The following is a 19,170-nucleotide window of genomic DNA, read 5'->3' as shown; positions in this document are numbered from 1 at the left end:
CATGCAGAAAGAAGGAGAGGATGTTCATGAGTTCAGGGCAAGATTAGAGGAAGTTTTCAAAGAACATAGCGGCCTTGAAGAGAGTGCAGAGAAGGCCAGCCCATATCAGCAGCAGTTAAAACATGCTCTGATGAATGGCTTCCATCCATGCATTGCTGCTCTTATCAGAAAACAAAATGTCAATCAGAACACTGACGGGTCCGTTGAATGCATGAACTGGGCCCGCCATGCACAGGAAGTTATTAAAAATAAAAAAAAGAAGCCACAAAGCTCTGAGGCCGCTGCCTTTTTAGTAGATGAAATTTTGTGTCAGGGACAGGCTGGAAGAGGGCAAAAAAGAAGGCAGGAGTAGGAGAGGTAGAGGCCCATGGCGACCCCAGGATAACCGTGGTAAAAGAGATGATAAGTGCTATGCATGTGGGGAAATGGGCCATCACGCAAGGGAGTGTCCCGATCGCATGCCTGAAGAGTATAAACGCCCTGATCCAAGAAACCCTTATTATAATAAATGACTAGCACCTGTTGACACTGCTAATACATATACATGTACAAATGATCCCTTACTTTGCCAGAATTTACAACAGCCTGTGTTTCAGACTTTAGATTTGACTCAAGTATTGTTAAATCTGTCAGGGAAAGAAGTAAAACCAGTTCGCACGTTAACTGTGCAAGGCAAAACTGTTCAATTTCTGTGTGATTCAGGTGTAGATAAAATTGTTTTAAAAGATCATGTGTCAGGAGTTGATCCTTCAAATGGCACAATTTATGTGAAGTCTGCAAATGGTCAGTTAAATCGGCATAGAATCTCTAAACCAGTGTGGATTAGAGATCCTACCACAGGAGAGGCAGCTCAGGGTTCAGTTGTAATGTGCCCAACCTGTCCGGTGAACCTCTTGGGAAGAGATATGATGATGAAACTTGGAATTTCAATAATTCCAACATCCATTGGGATGATAGCTGCAGGAAAAGGTGAAACTGCTGAGACAATGGTTCATCAGGACAGTGGGGATTTGCATTATTACTGGACACTTGACCTGTCGGCCTCCAGACCTGATCAAATAAACTGTAAACTGTTAGCTGCAGCTGAGGAAATGTTGACAACTAACCATGACATACAGCCACCAGAAGATTTGCATGTCACACTGAGATTTAAGACCATGCCTGGGCCTGATGAGGCCTACACAGATAAAGTGCTGAAATTAGGGCCACAGAGAATCACCATAAAGGCAATATATACTGATGGTGAAACTATGGCTGGATGTAGTGTGATCCTTTCTGAAGCTGCACAACAACTTTTTACAGGGCAAACACCACATATTTCACTGACAAAGAGTGGCACAGCTGAGTGGACAGACTTAGCATCTTTGGTGAGACAGGGGGAGAGTCTTGGAATGTGGCAGCAAGCTGGAGGGGGTTGGGAGACAGACGTGCAGCACAGCATCTTTCGTAAAAAGCTGGGATGGGTGACACATACCTCACCACAAACACATTTAAAGGGGAGTGAGAATGACACAGCAGAATGATATGTTGTAGATGTCAAAGATCACCCGGAGCTTAAACAGGTCCCAGAGAAGCTCTGGTCTACTGGGAGGACTGATGTGGGGTTAATAACAACAGTGAGTCCAGTAGTAATAAAGCCCAAAACGTTTTTTAGGCCAAGAGTGAAACAATATCCCTTGAAGCCTGATGCAGTGGAAGGCATTAAACCAGTTATAGAGGATATGATTAAAGCAGGGATACTAGTTGAAGCTCCACAAGCAGTATGTAACACACCCATCTTCCCAGTTAGAAAGGCTGATTCACAGTCGTGGCGCATGATTCAAGATTTAAGAGCTGTAAATCAGGCAGTGGAGAGTATAGCTCCATGCGTCCCCGACCCCCACACCTTGTTAAATCAGCTTAAGCCAGACAAGACACACTTCACTGTGGTAGATTTAAGTAATGCTTTCTTTTCCATACCAGTGCATGAGAATTCACAAGGCTGGTTTGGTTTCACGTATCAAGGCAAAAAATACACATACACCAGATTGCCGCAAGGTTTTTGTGACAGTCCTACAATTTTCACACAGAATATTACAAATTGTCTGTCTGATTTTGTGATTCCATCACATTCACAGATGTTGGTATATGTCGATGACATTTTAATTGCATCCAATTCAGAGAAGAACTGTAAAGACATATCATTGGCATTGCTGACTCACTTATCTGAGACAGGTAACAAGGCCTCACTTTCCAAACTACAGTGGGTTAAGACAGAAGTGAAATTTTTAGGACATCTGCTTAGTGCAGCAGGGAAAAGCATACATCCAGAGAGGAAAACAGCTATCTTGGCAGCACCTAGGCCAGTGACAAAGAAACACATGATGCAATTCCTAGGGTTGCTAAATTTCTGTCGATCGTGGATGCCCCATTACTCTGAAATTGCGCAGCCATTATTAGATATGATGTACAGTAAACCTTTGGCTATGTCAGAAAGTTTAAGTTGGACCCCTGAGGGGGAGCAAGCTCTGTGCATGCTGAAACAGATGCTGACAGGAGCATCGGTTTTAGGGCTTCCAGATTATAACAAGCCTTTTGTTCAAACTATTGACTGTAAAGGACATTTTATGACATCCATGTTAGCACAACAATGTGGAGGTGGCATGAAGCCAGTAGCTTATTATTCTAAGAGGCTGGATCCAGTGGCTTGTGCCTTACCTCACTGTGTGCGATCTGTGTGTGCAGCCGCTGAAGCCGTAAAGTGTTCTGGTGAAATTGTTTTGTTTCACCCTTTGACCCTGCTAGTTCCACATGAGGTTGATGGTTTATTGCTGCAGACTAAAATGACATTTTTGTCACCTGCCAGACACTTGTCTTTAATGTCACTGTTGCTCTCCCAGCCACACATAACTATTAAGCGGTGTACAACTTTGAATCCCTCTACATTGTTGCCTACAGAGGAGGAGGGTACACCACATGTGTCTAGTGAGCATGTGGAAACACAGTGTAAACCTAGAAGTGACTTAACGGACATACCACTCACTGAGGGCAAGGTTTGGTTTGTTGATGGTTCCAGTTTTAAAACAGCAGAGGGAAAGACTAAAACAGGCTTTGCTGTTGTGGATGATGTGCAGGTCATCCGTGCTGGGCAGTTATCACATTCCATGTCTGCCCAAGCAGCTGAGATAGTGGCTCTGACAGAAGCCTGCAAAGCAGCTGAAGGGCAGGCAGTGACTATATATACAGACACTCAGTATGCATATGCTACACTTCATTTCTTTGCCGCTCAGTGGTCAAGACGAGGCATGGCAACATCGACAGGGAAACCTGTGGAGCATGCAACACTTTTACAGGACCTGTTGAAAGCAGTCTTACTGCCTAGTAAAGTTGCGGTTTGTAAATGTGCAGCACACACACGTGGCACTGACCCCATTGTACTAGGCAACGCCTTTGCAGATAAAATTGCAAAGGAAGCGGCCCTTGGAACACATGGGGTTCATATTCTGGCGTCTCAGGAGCAAACTACGCCCATCACACATGATGTGTTAGCAGACATGCAGTCACACTCACCTCCAGCTGAGAAGCAGCTGTGGCTCACTAAAGGAGCAAGCCTGCGAGGTGATGTCTACTATCTTTGTGATAAACCTATATTGCCTAAAAACTTATATAGGACTGCTGCAATTTTGAGCCATGGGCTCTGCCATGTCTCAACAGCTGGGATGGTAGCAGCAGTCGAACGGCAGTTTCTCACACTGGGATTCAATGCTTATTCAAAACATTTTTGTAAAGCATGTTTAATATGTTGTAAACATAGTGCTCAGGGAAACCTCAGACCAAAAAGAGGAAGGTTTCCCAGACCCAGCTACCCATTTGAAGTAATCCATATGGATTTCATTGAGTTGTCTAACTGTAACACCTACAGGTACTGCCTGGTAATTGTGTGCCCGTTATCAAAGTGGGTAGAAGTTGTCCCCACTAAGAAAGCAGATGCTATTTCAGTGGCTAAAGTGATATGCAAAACTGTGATCCCCCAGACTATTTACAGTGACAATGGTCCTCATTTTGTGAACGAAGTAATTAAGAAAATGTCACAACATCTGGGGATAACGCTGAAAAACCACTGCTCATACCACCCACAAAGTGCAGGGCTGGTTGAAATGACTAATGGCACAGTAAAGCTGAGACTCAGGAAAACAATGGAGGAAACCGGCAGAACATGGGTAGACTGCATTGAGCTAGTGAAAATGTATATGAGAATCACGCCAACTGATAATGGCCTAACGCCTTTTGAAATAATATATGGCAGGCAATTTAGAGTTCCAGTGTTCTGTAATGATAATGATAAAGCAGAAGAAGAAAACACACTAGCAGACTGGATGATTAAAATGCTGAAAAGCAAAGAAGTCATGAGTGCAAGTAATCTGCCAGATGATTCTGTTTCTGTACAGGAAGAACGTCTGAAGCCAGGGGACTGGGTGCTGATAAAGGTCATAAAGAGGAAGTGCTGGTCGAAGCCACGGTGGGACGGACCATATCAGGCTCTGCTGACAACACCAACTGCTGTGAAGATTGCAGAACGACCCACCTGGATACACCAAAGCCACTGCAAAAAGGTGACACACATCCAGGCCAGCTCGGAGTAAGTGGCAGGAAGACCGGGTACAAAGGGGGGGGAAAGCCTCTAGGGCCCCTCGTCTCAATCCGGTGAAGAAACCAACTGAGCCACAGGTACTCATCAGAATGGCTGGTAAAGTGTTGTCTACCCTGCTGGGTGTAATGGCTTTGATGTCATCATGGTCAGCCGTGGAGACCCTGTATGTCCAAGGAAACCACACCCAATACCCTCATGGCTATTCTACAAACTTTTGGTGGCAGTTTATGAATACAACTGCTCACTTGAACAACAGGACGGACTGCTATGTGTGTGCCCATATGCCGTTATCCGCATATACATCTGGACTGTGGCCGTACAGCATACCAGAGGACAGGAGTTGGTGTCTGTTGGGCTTAGCAACTCATCCTGGCAACAGAGTCCTCTGGTCCAAGGCCAACTATAGTGCACCTCTGAACATCACCTGGAGTAAGTCGCCACTTCTACACGTGAATTGTTCTGGGCAAACTGACTTATTGGCCTGGCCTCAAGTGTCAGACCCACTGCCAGACATAATATTGCTGAACAAGCTGAACACAGCTCAATTGCCGTTTTGTGTGATGAACAATGGATCACTGTCAGTGGGGGAGCTGCCGCTTCGCTTATGTGGATACATATACACCTACTGCCCTCCAGAGAATGAGAGCAGGTGCATGAAATGCTTGACCAGTGCGAAGTGCGCTGAGAACTTGACAGCAAGGAGGACTGAATGCAAGTTCAACCTGGCTTACAGAATACCAGTAAAGGCAAAGAGTCAGAAGTGGACAGGATGTTCAAGGACGGTGCCGAGCATTAAAGGAACAAGAGTTTTGGCTGATTGGTATTTCCTGTGTGGACATAAAGCCTATCTATCACTCCCTGAGGGATGGGGAGGATTGTGTGCCTTGGTGAAGTTATCGGATCATGTCTTCTTCATGGACAGAGTTGAACATCACCCTAGCAACCGACGGAAGCGTGAGGTGAATTTAGCCTCACCTAACTCTTTTGGAGTGACAGTAGACACTGGAGTGCCGCGAGAATTCCGCATTTGGAGTGGAGGAGCTAAATTCTTCCAAAGTTTGATCCCAAACATCGGAGTTGCAGAGGTGCGGGATCATGTGGAGATCAACCGATATGCCTTACTGCGACACATTAATCTCACTAAGACGCTGGGAACAGCCTTAGCGGAGGAGCAACAGGCCATCAGAACGATGGTACTGCAGAACAGGCTGACCCTAGACTTAATAACAGTGTCGCAAGGAGGAGTGTGTAAGGTGATTGGAGAGACGTGTTGTACGTTTATTCCGGATGGATATACGACTGGAGGAGACATTTATGAGGCACTGCAGAACTTAACTGCTCTGCAGAAATATGTGGCGAACCACACATCAGGAGGAGACGCGTCACAAGGCTGGATAGCCTGGTTGACATCTGGACCATGGTGGAATATGTTCTTAAAGTTTTTGACTCCCATTCTTACATTATTGGCGTTGCTTTGCTTGTTTACAGGTTGCATCTTGCCATGTGTAAGATCGATGGTGAATAAAATGATTGCTAACATCTTTACCAATTTCATACTGTTGCAGCAGAGTGACATGGATGCTAAGGCTAATATGTGTGTATGAAATGACGCCTGCACTGAAAATGTTGACAAGTGGTGTAGAGCTGAAGATATATATACGCTGTATAGCCTTAAAAAATGACAATACAGGGTGGTGATGTTGGGTTTAGATTTTATTATTGTCATTTGTATTAGGAAACATTTAACCATATATGCTTAGAGGTGTATAATCAATTGTGTAGTGATAGGTTGTGTGATCTTTAACAGGCTACAGAGGCTTGGTGTGTATTCCACACTAGAATGCACACCTACATCCTGGGAGCATGGGAAGAGGTCGCATCTTGTCTTAATTGTTTTATGGTAGGATTAACGTAGCTACGTCTGTTCTAGTCTAAGTGCTTTTCTGTTTAGATGAACTGCTGGACTTCCTCACCGGGGGGGGTCTACCCTCTTCCTGACCAAGGATGTTTGCCTTCATGTTATATGACCCTTTGATCAGCAGTAACACACACACACACACACACACACACACACACACACACACACACACACACACACACACACAGTATTCTTTGTTTACATGTATACCTATGTAAGATGCTATATGTTAATGACCCTATGCATATTCATGTAACCACAATAAAAGGAGTGCGATGGGGAGCCTGGCTGAGAGTCTGACAGAGGTCAAGTGGTGGAACGACACTTGGCTCCAGCCAGGTCTCCCTCATGCATGAGTAAACCAGAGAACTTTGGTGCCTTGAGTCTTGCTTTTTGCTGCGTGGCAGATTGTCCTTAACGTTCCAGCGAATAGGTTTATGCTACAAACCTACCGCCACCTGAGCTTCGCTGGAGAGCAGCAGGAGCAGCCTCAGCACCTCACTCCTCCTCGGCCTGCAAGCACACCTCTGCTGTGACCTGGAAAATGCCTAAGGAAGCTTTTCCCTTTTCACTTTGGGTGTAAATGGTCCTGGGTTCAAATCCCTGATGAGCCTGTTTGGTATTTGGGGCTTTGCTGTTGAACTGTTCATGCAAGTCCTGGGCAACTGCAATTTGCTATTTTCAGATGTCATAAAAACTCCCTCAAAAGCCTTCAGCTGATCCAAAATGCTGGAGCGAGAGTACTGGCAGGGCCTAGAAAGAGAGAGCATAACGTTCAAGACTCGAGATTTTTTATTTGTCACATGCATAGTCATTAAATTACAAAAAAAAACAGTGAACTGCTCCTTTGACTGTACAAAAAAAGACATTATATACAATAAGTAAATAAATTGTAAAAGTCTGGAAATTTTAAATCAAAAATCTGAAAATGTACATTGTGCAAATGGAGTGTTAACGTGTCTTGTGCCATATTAGCACAGCAACGTATTGACAGAGCAGTGCAAGTAAACAAGTGACCAGAGTAATATAAACAGAGTAATTCAACTGAGTGACCAGAGAAGTGTGAACAGATTGATATAAGGTCCTGTTTCAGTCACTTATTGATGCTATGAGGGGAGTGGGGGCGTGTTCTGATTTAGGACTCGTATGGCCTGAGGAGAGAAGCTCCTCCTTGAGTCTCTGTTTTGGCCCCGATGGTGTGGAAACTTCTGCCTGATTGCAGAAGTCGAAGCATTTTGTTACTGGGATGGGACCAGTCCTTTAATATCTGAGATGCTCTGGACCAACATCTCCTGGTGTAAATGTCCTGTAGGGAAGTTTTATTTGTGGATCATACTGTATTTGCATTTGTAACGCGTTCTGACGCACGGATCACTCTGCTTTTCAATCCTGGACACAGTTAGTGTCCTGGACACACCAGGAAGTGATGTTCTGTGTGAGGATGCTCTCCACAGCGCCTGAATAGAAAGTTCTGAGGACCACTGGAAAAACCTGCTAATTTCCTGAGTTGTCGGAGACAGTACAGGCGCTTGCCTAGCCTTTTTGGACTGGACGTGAATGTGAGCAGACCATTTCAGGAATGAGGAGATGTGAACACTGAGAAAGACAATGAAGCAGAAACTGCTAAAAGTAGGATTCAAACCCACACCTCCAGGGGAGAGTGAGCACTAAACACAGCACCTTAGACCACTCAGCCATCCTGAAACAGACCGAACTGAACTGATTTTCTGATAAATCCAGAATCCAGTTTAAACTCCTTCCCTTCACATAAAAAGTCTTGAATGAACCTTTGGTCCAACTGTTCTTCACACCTGACTGGTAACAAGATGGCGCTGGTGTGCGTGGTTGCTCGTCTGTCACTCTGAAGTTTGTTTCTATTATTTCTGACCTGTGTCATTCGCCAAACAAAGTCTCTGCTGAGGTATAATCGCCAGACATGATGATCATCTTTTATTGAAAAGGTCGGCACCACCAGGCCTCTTATCACAGCTCCTGACTCTGACCCCTCTGTCTCTGTCCCTTGCACTGCTGATTTTAATAATAATAATGGATTGGATTTATATAGCGCTTTTCAAGGCACCCAAAGCACTTTACAATGCCACTATTCATTCACTCTCGCATTCACACACTGGTGGAGGCAAGCTACGGTTGTAGCCACAGCTGCCCTGGGGGGTGTCATATTAACCCCGCAGGTTCCTCCAGGATCCTTTCCCTCCACAATTTTTAAAAGAAATCTTTCCTAGTATAGGGCAGTCTGTCCTTGACATTATTAACAGCAGTCTGTCCTCTGGTGTGGTTCCTGCAATTTTCAAACATGCAGTAGGGCAGCCACTGCTTAAGAAACCTGGCCTTGATCACACAGTTTTAGCTAATTATAGACCGATTTCCAAGCTGCATTTTCTTTCCAAGTGTTAGAGAAAAATGTTTTGTGTCAACTGAAATATTTTATAGATGTAATGGCATCCTTGAGGTTTTTCAATCAGGATTTAAAACCCTTTATAGCACAGAATCTGCATTCTTAAAGGTCTTTATTCTGGTACCCACGTTGTTCTGGTCTTGCTTGATCTGACTGCTGCTTTTGACACAGTAGACGACAACATCCTATTATCTTGGTTAAAGGATGTAGTGGTTATTGGTGGCCCTGAACTTAATTGGTTTAGTCTTATTTGGCAAACAGAACTTTCTCTGTCAGCTTCTCGGTTCCAAATCATCTTCTGCTTCTCTGTCATGTGGCGTCCCACAGGGGTCAAGTTTAGGGCTCTTTTTACTGTATATATTGCCTTTGGGTTTCACCCTTAAAAGGCATGGGATCTCTTTTCATTGTTCCACTGATGACTGTTAAATGTATTTGCCACTAAAGCAGAAGGATGGCATCTCCATAAAACCTCTCTTGACATGTCTAAATAACATTAAAGCTTGGTTGGCTTTAACCCTTTAAGACCTACCATAGAACCAAGTCCGCCAGAGCTTATATTATATTTTTACATGCTGTGGAGCCATTTTTGGGAGCATTTCAAGTTGCTTTACATCAATACAACCATTATAGCCCAAACTTTAATAATATGTATGCATTAAGTGCATAGTAATTACATAAATTGCAAAAAAGTGCAATAATCTACAAAAAAAATTTAAAATCGTTTTTGTTTTTTTAACATATATTTCTAGTTAGAGAAATTTAAGAGGCTTATCCCTCAAAACTGAAAATACAAAAAAGTTGCACAAACTAGTTTCCCACCACAGGAAATTTATTTTGAGTGTCTTCATAGTTTTATTTTTGTAATACACCAATTTTTATATACTGCAGGAAAAACGAAAATAAATATCATAATGCAAATTTGCAAAAAAGCAGCATGTGCATCAAAATAAACTATTTCCAGCAGTGCAATATGAGTCCTAAGCATCCCACAAACGACACAGAAAGTCATAAAGTCAAAGATAACTTTTAAAAACACAATTATAGGCTCATGAGGCCCTGATGGTAAAAAAACCAAAACACTACATTTCTGCGAAAACGACGTCACTTCCGGTTTCGGGCAGGTATGGCGGACATGTGAAAGTTCGCGCTGACGTCTATTCCAACATAGGAAGTGTTATGAACAGCTGATCAGATCGGCAAAGCATGTTTCTGGAATATTATGTTTGTGTTGCTGCAAGTAGTTTTTATGCAGTTTTTGCAAAGCTATATGTGGAAGGAAACCGTGACCTAGGACAAGCTGATGGCATAAGATGTAAGTACAACTCCTCCGGTTTCATATGCAAAAAAAATTTTTGCGCTAGCTTACGTGGTTGCAGTGCTACCGGGATTTAAAAATAGTTACGCAAAACAGAGCGTGCCCGCTCCGATCGGCTTTAAAGGGTTAAACTTCTTAAATTCTAATGATAAGAAAACAGAGATGTTGGCGTTTTGAACTAGTGGTCCTTGTGAGTCCTCCTCTGTTGGTTTGGGTCCCCTGGAAGTTTATCTTAAACCTTTTATTACTGACCTTGGTTTTAAGTTGGACAGTGATTTTAAATTGGACAGCCAAGTTAGAGCAGTGGTGAAGTCCAGTTTTTATCATTTAAGGTGACTGACAAGAGTGAAATCTTTTCTTTCTCTGCAGCACTTTGAAGGGTTTTACTTTTATTTCCTCAGTTAGTTATTATTACTCTCTTGCTCTCTAAACTAAACTGAAATACATAAACTCACAATAGAACGTAAGTGAAACTAAACTAAATTAAAAACAAACGAAGAAAATGAAAATGCAAAACTAGAGTAGCTCTGCAGTTACCCCCACCCACTGTCGTAGAAGCTGACTAGTGTGAGTGGGCATCAAGGGGCAATGGAGGCTGACTGTAGGTGAGCAGCCTGAAGTTTAGAGTGTCGTGGAGAGTTAGCAAAACAAAAACACCGTCCCACTTTTAACCCCTGACTTTGACAGACGTCGTCTCTTTTGATGCAACAACCTCTGGTGATTAATGTAAGAAACAAGATTACCTTTCATGTGTTTCTGTTTAAGCTCAAATTGGTTTGATGGTTGGAGGTTTTCTCAGTGTTCATCAGTCACTCTTGACCTGGTGTTATCATATGGTTTATCTGTTTTTAATTTGGAAATTGGGGATTCAGTGTTCTCTCATCACAAACCTGTTTCTCTTGCGCATGAGTTTAAAGCTCGCGCTCCACCCCACCGCTGCTCTCTTCTGCTCCACTTTTATAAAGAAAATCTTTACCGACCCTGAGATTACTTATTGGGCCCACCCCAGATGAGATGCTTTTGCAGTTCCAGGAAACCTGTACTCAGACCCTGAACAGTTCAGTTCAGCGGTCTCCAACCTTTACCTGTACCAAACGACTTTACCTGTACCAAACGACTCACGGACCGGTACCGGTCCGAGGCCCGGGGGTTGGGGACCGCTGATCTAAATCATTGTCAGCCTGGCAGGCAAATAGCGTGGACACCAAAGTTTGTGAACGTGATAACCTGAGAACAAAGACATGTAGGATTTTAAATCGGTACCATAGGTGTGTCTACTGGGAGGCTGAGGCTTAGCGCTGCTGGCTGCCAGTACTAAGTATTATTATACAACTGTGCCAACCCTTATTTAGTGGATCTTATCTTCTTTCCTTGTGTTTCAGTTCGTTTTTACTCAAACTGGGTGTAGAAGGAATCCTCGCAAAGGTTTCTTTTTCTTCTGTGTTATGTTTTATGTATTTCTCAGCTCTTTGCTTCCTTTTTTCTACTTTAAACTTGTTTGTATGCTGGTGTGTAAATGTTCACACTTATCATAAAGTTTTAAAAAGTAGTAGGCGTGGTGATGAGCAGGAACAGGAGTAAAACTCCAGTAAGTGTACCAGTACTGTACCAGTGTGTAGCATTAAAGTCAAACTACAGTGGTTGTAGTATCAGTAGAGTAGTGTTAGTACTAGAGGTGGGAGGAGTAGAAGCAGGTGGAGGCACTGGCTTTAGGTTAGTACTGCCTTTCTCTGGTTCTCCTTTACAACTCATCTCCTTCTCATTTGCTGACACTGTGCAGAGACATCCTCCTTCAGAGCACACCGACTGATGACCCGTCAGCACTGAGCAGCCTGTACATCCTGACAGGACACGAAAGCAGCTACTGAGAGAGGACACGGGGCTCATTCGACGGTGTTACCAAAGAAAAGCACAGCCTGTCTGTAACTGTGGGGTGGAAACGATGCTCTGTTTCACTGAGGCTGTGCCAGGAAACGGTTCAATGCTGGGAATGACAAATGTTAGGAAGGTATCCTGCTGACTGTCCAGCCTTCACCTGTACACAAGACACCTGTCAAGGTCCTCGCTGGGGTTATAGTTGATAAAGCTTTCTAGCTTTTCTTGTCTATTCAGCTTACCTGCTTAAATCAGACCTTTCTGTTAAAGCTAATGCAGACTCCACTGATCCGCCCGCTCAGTGTGGACGGGAGAATAACCTGAACATGGCCTCTGGGACATCATCGTACTGATGTTATGAAGCGCTCAGTCAGGTTTTCTTCTTGATCAGACTGAGGGGCAGACTGAGTGTGTTTTGGTGCCTCAACATTCAGTCATATTCTGTAAAGCCATTTTCTGTCTGCATGCTGCACATAACCTCTTTGGACCAGAGTGCTGTGACACCTACACCTTACACCTGCAGGAGCTGCTCGGCCATAGAAAGCTGCTCTGTGAAGTGCACGGCTTTTTTGCCAGTGTTGATTTTATGGGTTTAATGTAATAACTAATTTTTCACATCATCGTCTGAGTCGTAATCCCAACGAGGAAACCTGGAATGTAAAACTTGATGGACGCTCCAGCTGAAGAGTGAAGTGTCAGACTTTTAATGGATCTTTCAAGCATTAGCGTACTTACAATGGCAGAAACAGTGCCACGTCTAAAGCATAGGAGCCATCTTCATCTCATGCTTCCCATTTCATGCAAGTTTTTTCTCATCCTCAGATGGACAGAATTTGGTTTGCTGACTTCATTCAGTCACACCATACTAGAGCATAAAAAGTGGAAATAAACTGGTCAGTAAGAAAGTGTGATGCTTGAAAGTATAGCGTAAGGACAGCAGCAGCACTGCATTTACAGCTGATATGATGACTTCAGCATCTTTAAAGAACTGTGAAGGAATTATCAGTGCTAACACAACCTTAAGCACGTGATGTGACCGTATACACTGCTTACACTTTCAGTATCCTTACTTAAAGAGAACATCTCAGAAAAAAGTACAGTTAGCAAGAAGCTTTGAGAACAAGGCAGTGTTATTGTATGCTAACCACCGTGGTGGTGTAGCTTGTCCTGATAAAAAGTGAATGTGGTCACATTATACTTGTTAACTAAAATGAAAAAATGAAATAATTCCACTACATGGGTAAAGATATTTATGATATTTATGGAAAGGATACTATAAAAGTAACACTGGCCTTTCCATGAGAGAAACTTGAAGTACAGTATGCATGTTGAGATTAATGTTTTTTTAATATGTTTTTGCTACTATGTGAAGATGTGATGTTATTAACAACACAGAATAGACAGAAATAAAGATTTTCATATCTCTTGGAGTTTTATGAAGAGTTTGTTGGGTTGTTCTTCTTTGAATGTGTGGATCGATGCTTCTGCGATTTATATCTTAATCCTTCAATTTGTAAAAAACATTTTGAATTCCGTTTGAGAAGATAAATGAAGGTTCTTGCGTTCAAGTGGAGGCTCTAGCAGACTGAGAAAGTAACTGCATAACTGTGTTATTCCTGCACCCATAGCAGCAAGTAAGTGAAGGCAGTGATGAGCGCTGATGAGTTCTCAGATCACTCAGTCAGTCTCTGAGCGTCACCTTTATTGTGATCGCGCACTTTAAGCTTTCATGCCTGTATTTTTGCACAATTGTGATAATACTGTATTGAAAGAAATCTGTGCACAGACGAACATGGGGCGGCTTTGCTCAGGTAGTAGAGGAAGGTGCTTCAATCCCCGTCTGCATGCCAAATATCCCTGGGCAAGATACCAACGCAGAGTTGCTCTCCGAATGTGTGTGAACATTACACAGAAAGTGCTTACAGAGAAAAGTGCTTGCGTACACCTGAATGAGGCAAGTTCTTTAAAGTGCTTTGAGTACTATATAAGAACCAGTCCATTTACATCGCCAAAGCACTCAATACTCTCTTTACAAAGTTCTCTGTAGTTTGTTTCTCCAGCACCATATTTGACCGCGGTCAAGTGAGCCCTCACTTACGACGACACAGTCAAGCCAGCCGCACCTAAAATGTTGTTGCACTATTCTTATGCATATTACGGTACGGGTGCCGACTGGCTTAGAAATGCAGTCTTTTGTGTCCTGACACTATTGTACTTCACAATCCACTCCCAGTTTTGGTTCATCTCCACTTTTCACCCTGTGATCCACAGCCCAAATTACTGTACGGTTTTCCGGAAAATCAACAGTAAACTTTACCCAATTTACAGTACTGTACTATATATTTTCTCATCTTTGAGCTCAGATTACAGGAAAACTGTAAGAGGTGACACTGATATTTCACTGCATTCTGACTCTGGGTGACCCCCACTCTTCACCCTGTGATCCACACCAAAAATTACTGTACTGTTTCTGAGATTGCTGTGTTAACCCTCTCAAGGCAGGCGTTGCAGATTTGCAACAGTTAAAAGCTAACAACCTGATCACCCCACATACATATTTCATGAGTTTTTTTTACTCAGAAGCACCACTGCAGGTATTATTTTGTGCATTAGCAACAAAAACTTAATTTGAGCCTGAGAGGGTTAAGCATGAGTATGACAAAGGCTAAGAAAATATACTGCCTGAAATAATATCAAATTTAAACAACAAATTACAAAATTGCCACACCTGCTGTTATTGCCAGGTGTTCGATAGAGCATTATTTAGTCATAAAAAATACATATCACTGAAATATCATCAGTAAAAGAAACACTCTCACTATGTAAGACATGTTAGCAAATTCAGTTAATAAATAATGTATCAAATCTATACAGATGTTTGAAGGTATATTGCAAAGCATGTTTGTTTCTTATGGCTTACAAATGTGTTTGCCTTTAACATAATTTACATTTTATTTATACAGTTTCACAGACGAAACAATAAAATAGGTTTCCTGAACTGTTCTTCGTGGCCCAAATTTTGAATCCTTTTGAGGGGGATGCATTATCCATGAAGGTGGGCAATTTGTTCGTCGATCTCTGACCCTCGCTGACTCTGACGCCTCCTAATTCTGCTTCCAGCCTCGCTGATTAATTTGTTGTCACTGATGCTGTCACCAGTTGTACACAACATCTGTTTGTCCACCAGTCTAATCTGTAATTCAGGTGAACCCAGAATTACCTGCATCTTTGTAATGTTTCAGAAAATATACACTATATGTTGATGGGCTTTGTCCCACTTTTCTTTCCTTTATAAGTAAGAATCTCTGTGGTTTTAATGACAATTCATATACAGATTGTGGAGGACATTTTATTCAACACTCAAAAAAGTTCCTCACCAGCAGACTGTAGTACAATTTCAGCCCACAGTTAATAAACCCATCCAATGCAGCGTTATCAGAGAAATTATGCAAGTGTTATGTTTGTATGTACTGGTAATCTATTTATCATTTATCATGATTCCTGCTCTGATGATTACTTTCTTCTCCTTCTGTAATTTGAACAGATAAAGGATGTTGAACATTAAGCTCCAAACAGGATGAATGAGGAAGACCACAGAGGAGAACCGTGGATGTAGTGAAAGAATACATGCAGATGGTTTTTTTCCTGGTGGAGGAGCAACTTCTGATACCATCTTAAAGAAAAAAACACATAAAATTGAAGAGTAAAAATAATGACAACAATATGTCTAAATTTTTTATTAAGTTTTTAGAGCAAATGCAGTCTTGTCATGGTCAGAGTTGCCCACTCATATTTAACTAATTCAAATACAATTACTGCATTTAAATGCTTATGTTCTAATAAAAGGCATTGTTTAATACTTCTGCCATGACAACCCAAATAAATCAATGAGAGGGAAACGGGAAGATTAGTCATCAGGCAAGGTTTACTGTTCATTTACCATGCCTTGATAACAGTAAGCTTAACAAAAGAAAAATGTTGGGGACGAGAAAAGGTGTTCTGTCAAAACATCCTACCGTAGCGTAAATTTATAGTCTTGTCTATCAATCCGTGCTAACTTATCAGAATATGCTACCTTACATGGTAAATGGCTCTGTCGTATAGGTAGCATGTTCAGATGACCCAATCACACTATTAAAACATGCTTCCTGCTGGGATTTATATAGGTAGCATGTTCAGATGGTCCAATCACACTATTAAAACATGCTTCCTGCTGGGATTTATATAGGTAGCATGTTCAGATGACCCAATCACACTATTAAAACATGTTTCCTGCTGGGATTTATATAGGTAGGGTGTTCAGATGACCCAATCACACTATTAAAACATGCTTCCTGCTGGGATTTATATAGGTAGCATGTTCAGATGACCCAATCACACTATTAAAACATGTTTCCTGCTTGGATTTATTTAGGGGTTAGTACATGGAACATACAAGGACAAGGTTGATGTAAAGACAATAAATTCAATGAGACAGGGAGGACACAAATTGGCGTTAAGTAATAATTTGCCCGATTATCAATGTGTTAGTTTGCATCTACTTTACAATTATGGGCACATGATATGATAACGATATTTTAGCAGTTCAATGATAAATGTATAACATTAATTAAGGTGGGGGGTGGACAATGGCTATTACACTCGATGCACTCCAGCTGACTTACCTTGGTATGAATGACGACGTACTCACAGTTTGGCGGCTTGAAAATAGCCAAATTTTGCACTTGTAAATTGGATGTGCGCCTCCAGTGACTTGTAGTTATGAAACTGGTTCCCAGTGTAAGCGCTTACTCCACAAACAAGATACGTGAAGATATCAGGGTAGGACAGTGGCGGTAAGTCGTCTGGGTCTTTACTCCACTGCCGTATTTCATATGGGTCCAGATTTGCAATGCACTCTAATTTTTTCAAGTGCTGCTGCATCGCCTCTGGACGCAATCGGTCTCTATACCGTCCGTTTTCTTTTGAGCTGCTTTTAAGCATGTTTCATGTCGTCGTCGTTCCAACACGATGCGTTTGTTTTGATTTGTGGACCCGGAAAATGGCGCAATACATTGCGGCGTGAACCAGGTGTAGGACTGAACTCTCCCACACACATCACATCACTATAAGACTGGACTCTCACACACATCACATCACTATAAGACTGGACTCTCACACACATCACATCACCACACACTCTGGTTTTTCTTCATGTGCACTTCCTTATAATCTCTTTCTGCTATTTGCACATTTTTACTGTAAATTTCTAAGTTAAATCTGTACATTTTGTAATAACCTGTAAATTGTAAATACTGTAAAACCACTGTCATTTAATGGTCGGGCATTGCACAGCTACAAGCATTTCACCTCATGTCATACTGGGTATGGTTGTGTGTGTGACAAATAAAATTTGAATTTGAATTTGAAAGTTTTTCCAGGTGAGTTTGATCCAGGAGGGTCTGAAGCCAGAGTCAGACAGAGACTGTGCAGAGACTGTAGAAGGACAGAGCAGCAGCAGAGCAGTCCAGATACACTGATGATCCTCTGTCAGATCCAGAGGGACACACAGGGATGATGCTGGACTCTACATTGTGTCTGACAGTGGAGCTGTTCTCAGAGCAGTTCACTCTGCAGCACTGACAGTCATCTGCACTTCTTCTCATTCCTCTGTCAGTCACTGCTGGATGAAGCTCTCCTCTCCACCTCCCAGTAACATGGCCCAGTCAGAGCATCTCTACACACAAGCTGCTGCTGCTTCAACCTCTCTGGATCATCAGGACACAGCTCCTCCTCTCTCAGCACACACACCGTCCTGTTTACCATGACCTCCACCTGCAGAGAGAAGAAGGAAGAGCAGAGGAGATAAACGAGTGTTTCCAGAGACTCTTCATCAGCTGTCAGTCAGTGATGCAGCACATCCAGTATAAAGAGCAGCAGGGACTTCAGTGCTGGGACTGTACTAGGACTCATTGTTGCTTCACTTTTTCTAATCTTTGGATTTTTATTGAAGTTGATGAAAATGTTTTTCCCTCCTAGTTTGAGTTTGGACTTTCATTCATTAGAAGAACCTTGGTGTGTCCACTCTGAGCTCTGTAGGAACCCCAACAACAAGCCCAACAATCCAGATGGACGGTTCCAGCTGTTAACTGGAGGAATTCCATCCAAACATCTGCTCTCACTAAATTCTTCCTCACCTACAGACTGTGTTCTTCACTGCTTTAAACTTGGACATGAATGCAGTCATTGGTCTGCGTGCTGCTTTGTTCAGAGAGCTGATTGGCTGTTGACAGTGTTTGATCAGAGCGTGTCAGCCGTTACCATGGTGACCATAAAGGTCAGAAACAGGAAGTGTTTGTGTCCAATCCTGAAGCCTGTCACCATTCTCCTCTCACAGCTTCACTGAGAAGCTGCAGCTTTACAGGAAACACTGGATCTTTGTTTCATACTGACTGTGTTTAGTACAATACTGCTGACAGCACCACCCACTCACTCCATCACTCTACTGACCCCAGAGTCTCCAGTCTGTAGTCTGGACTCTGCTGAAGATCAGACAGCTGCTTCACATCTGGATCCTTCAGGTTGTTTCCGTACAGGTCCAGCTCTTTCAGATGGGAGGGGTTGGACTTCAGTGCTGCTGCCAGATAATCACAGCTGATCTTTGACAAACCACAGTTCCACAATCTGTATAAAGAATGAAAGATGTAAGTTTATTAGACAAAGTGTGAGCTTGAAATCATTCAGTGTTTCATCATCTGTTCAGAGCTGAAGAAGGTTCAGAATGTAGAAGTTTAGAAAATGGAAACTCCAAACAGCTGAAGCCAACGGGAAGCAGCTTCAAACAAACACAACAAGAGAAAAAACTCTGAATGTTTCACATTAAAGTCGTACATTTCTCATAAAAAAAGGACAAAGACTTGAAAAAGTCGTGTTTTTCCTTCCAGGAACCACAAGGCTTCACTTTTAAAGGTGAAGTGTGAAAGAAATGGACATATTTGAAGTCCAACACCTTTTTCCAGTCACATTATTAAAGCAGA

The 19,170-nt window shown here is 42.5% G+C and overlaps 2 protein-coding genes across 2 annotated transcripts in view; one reads left to right on the top strand and one right to left on the bottom strand.

Moving 5' to 3' along the window:
- LOC146676476 (protein NLRC3-like) overlaps positions 1–19,170 on the bottom strand; it is a 455,324-nt gene that overhangs the window by 39,118 nt on the left and 397,036 nt on the right. The window lies entirely within an intron of this gene.
- LOC146676489 (uncharacterized) lies at positions 358–6,917 on the top strand. The gene has a single exon (XM_085402154.1). It carries the CDS (start codon positions 4,720–4,722, stop codon positions 6,232–6,234), a length of 1,515 nt encoding a protein of 504 aa, XP_085258280.1. The 5' UTR covers positions 358–4,719; the 3' UTR covers positions 6,235–6,917.

Source organism: Rhamphochromis longiceps, linkage group LG3 (assembly GCF_057381845.1).
Source record: "Rhamphochromis longiceps isolate RC_006_pf linkage group LG3, R_longiceps_female_GT1.1, whole genome shotgun sequence".
Lineage (NCBI taxonomy): Eukaryota > Metazoa > Chordata > Actinopteri > Cichliformes > Cichlidae > Rhamphochromis > Rhamphochromis longiceps.
This window is presented reverse-complemented; position numbering and strand designations above follow the sequence as displayed.

Excerpts from the sequence above, each read along its gene's own strand:
- LOC146676489 (XM_085402154.1), top strand. The coding sequence starts at position 4,720 with ATGGCTGGTAAAGTGTTGTCTACCCTGCTGGGTGTAATGGCTTTGATG.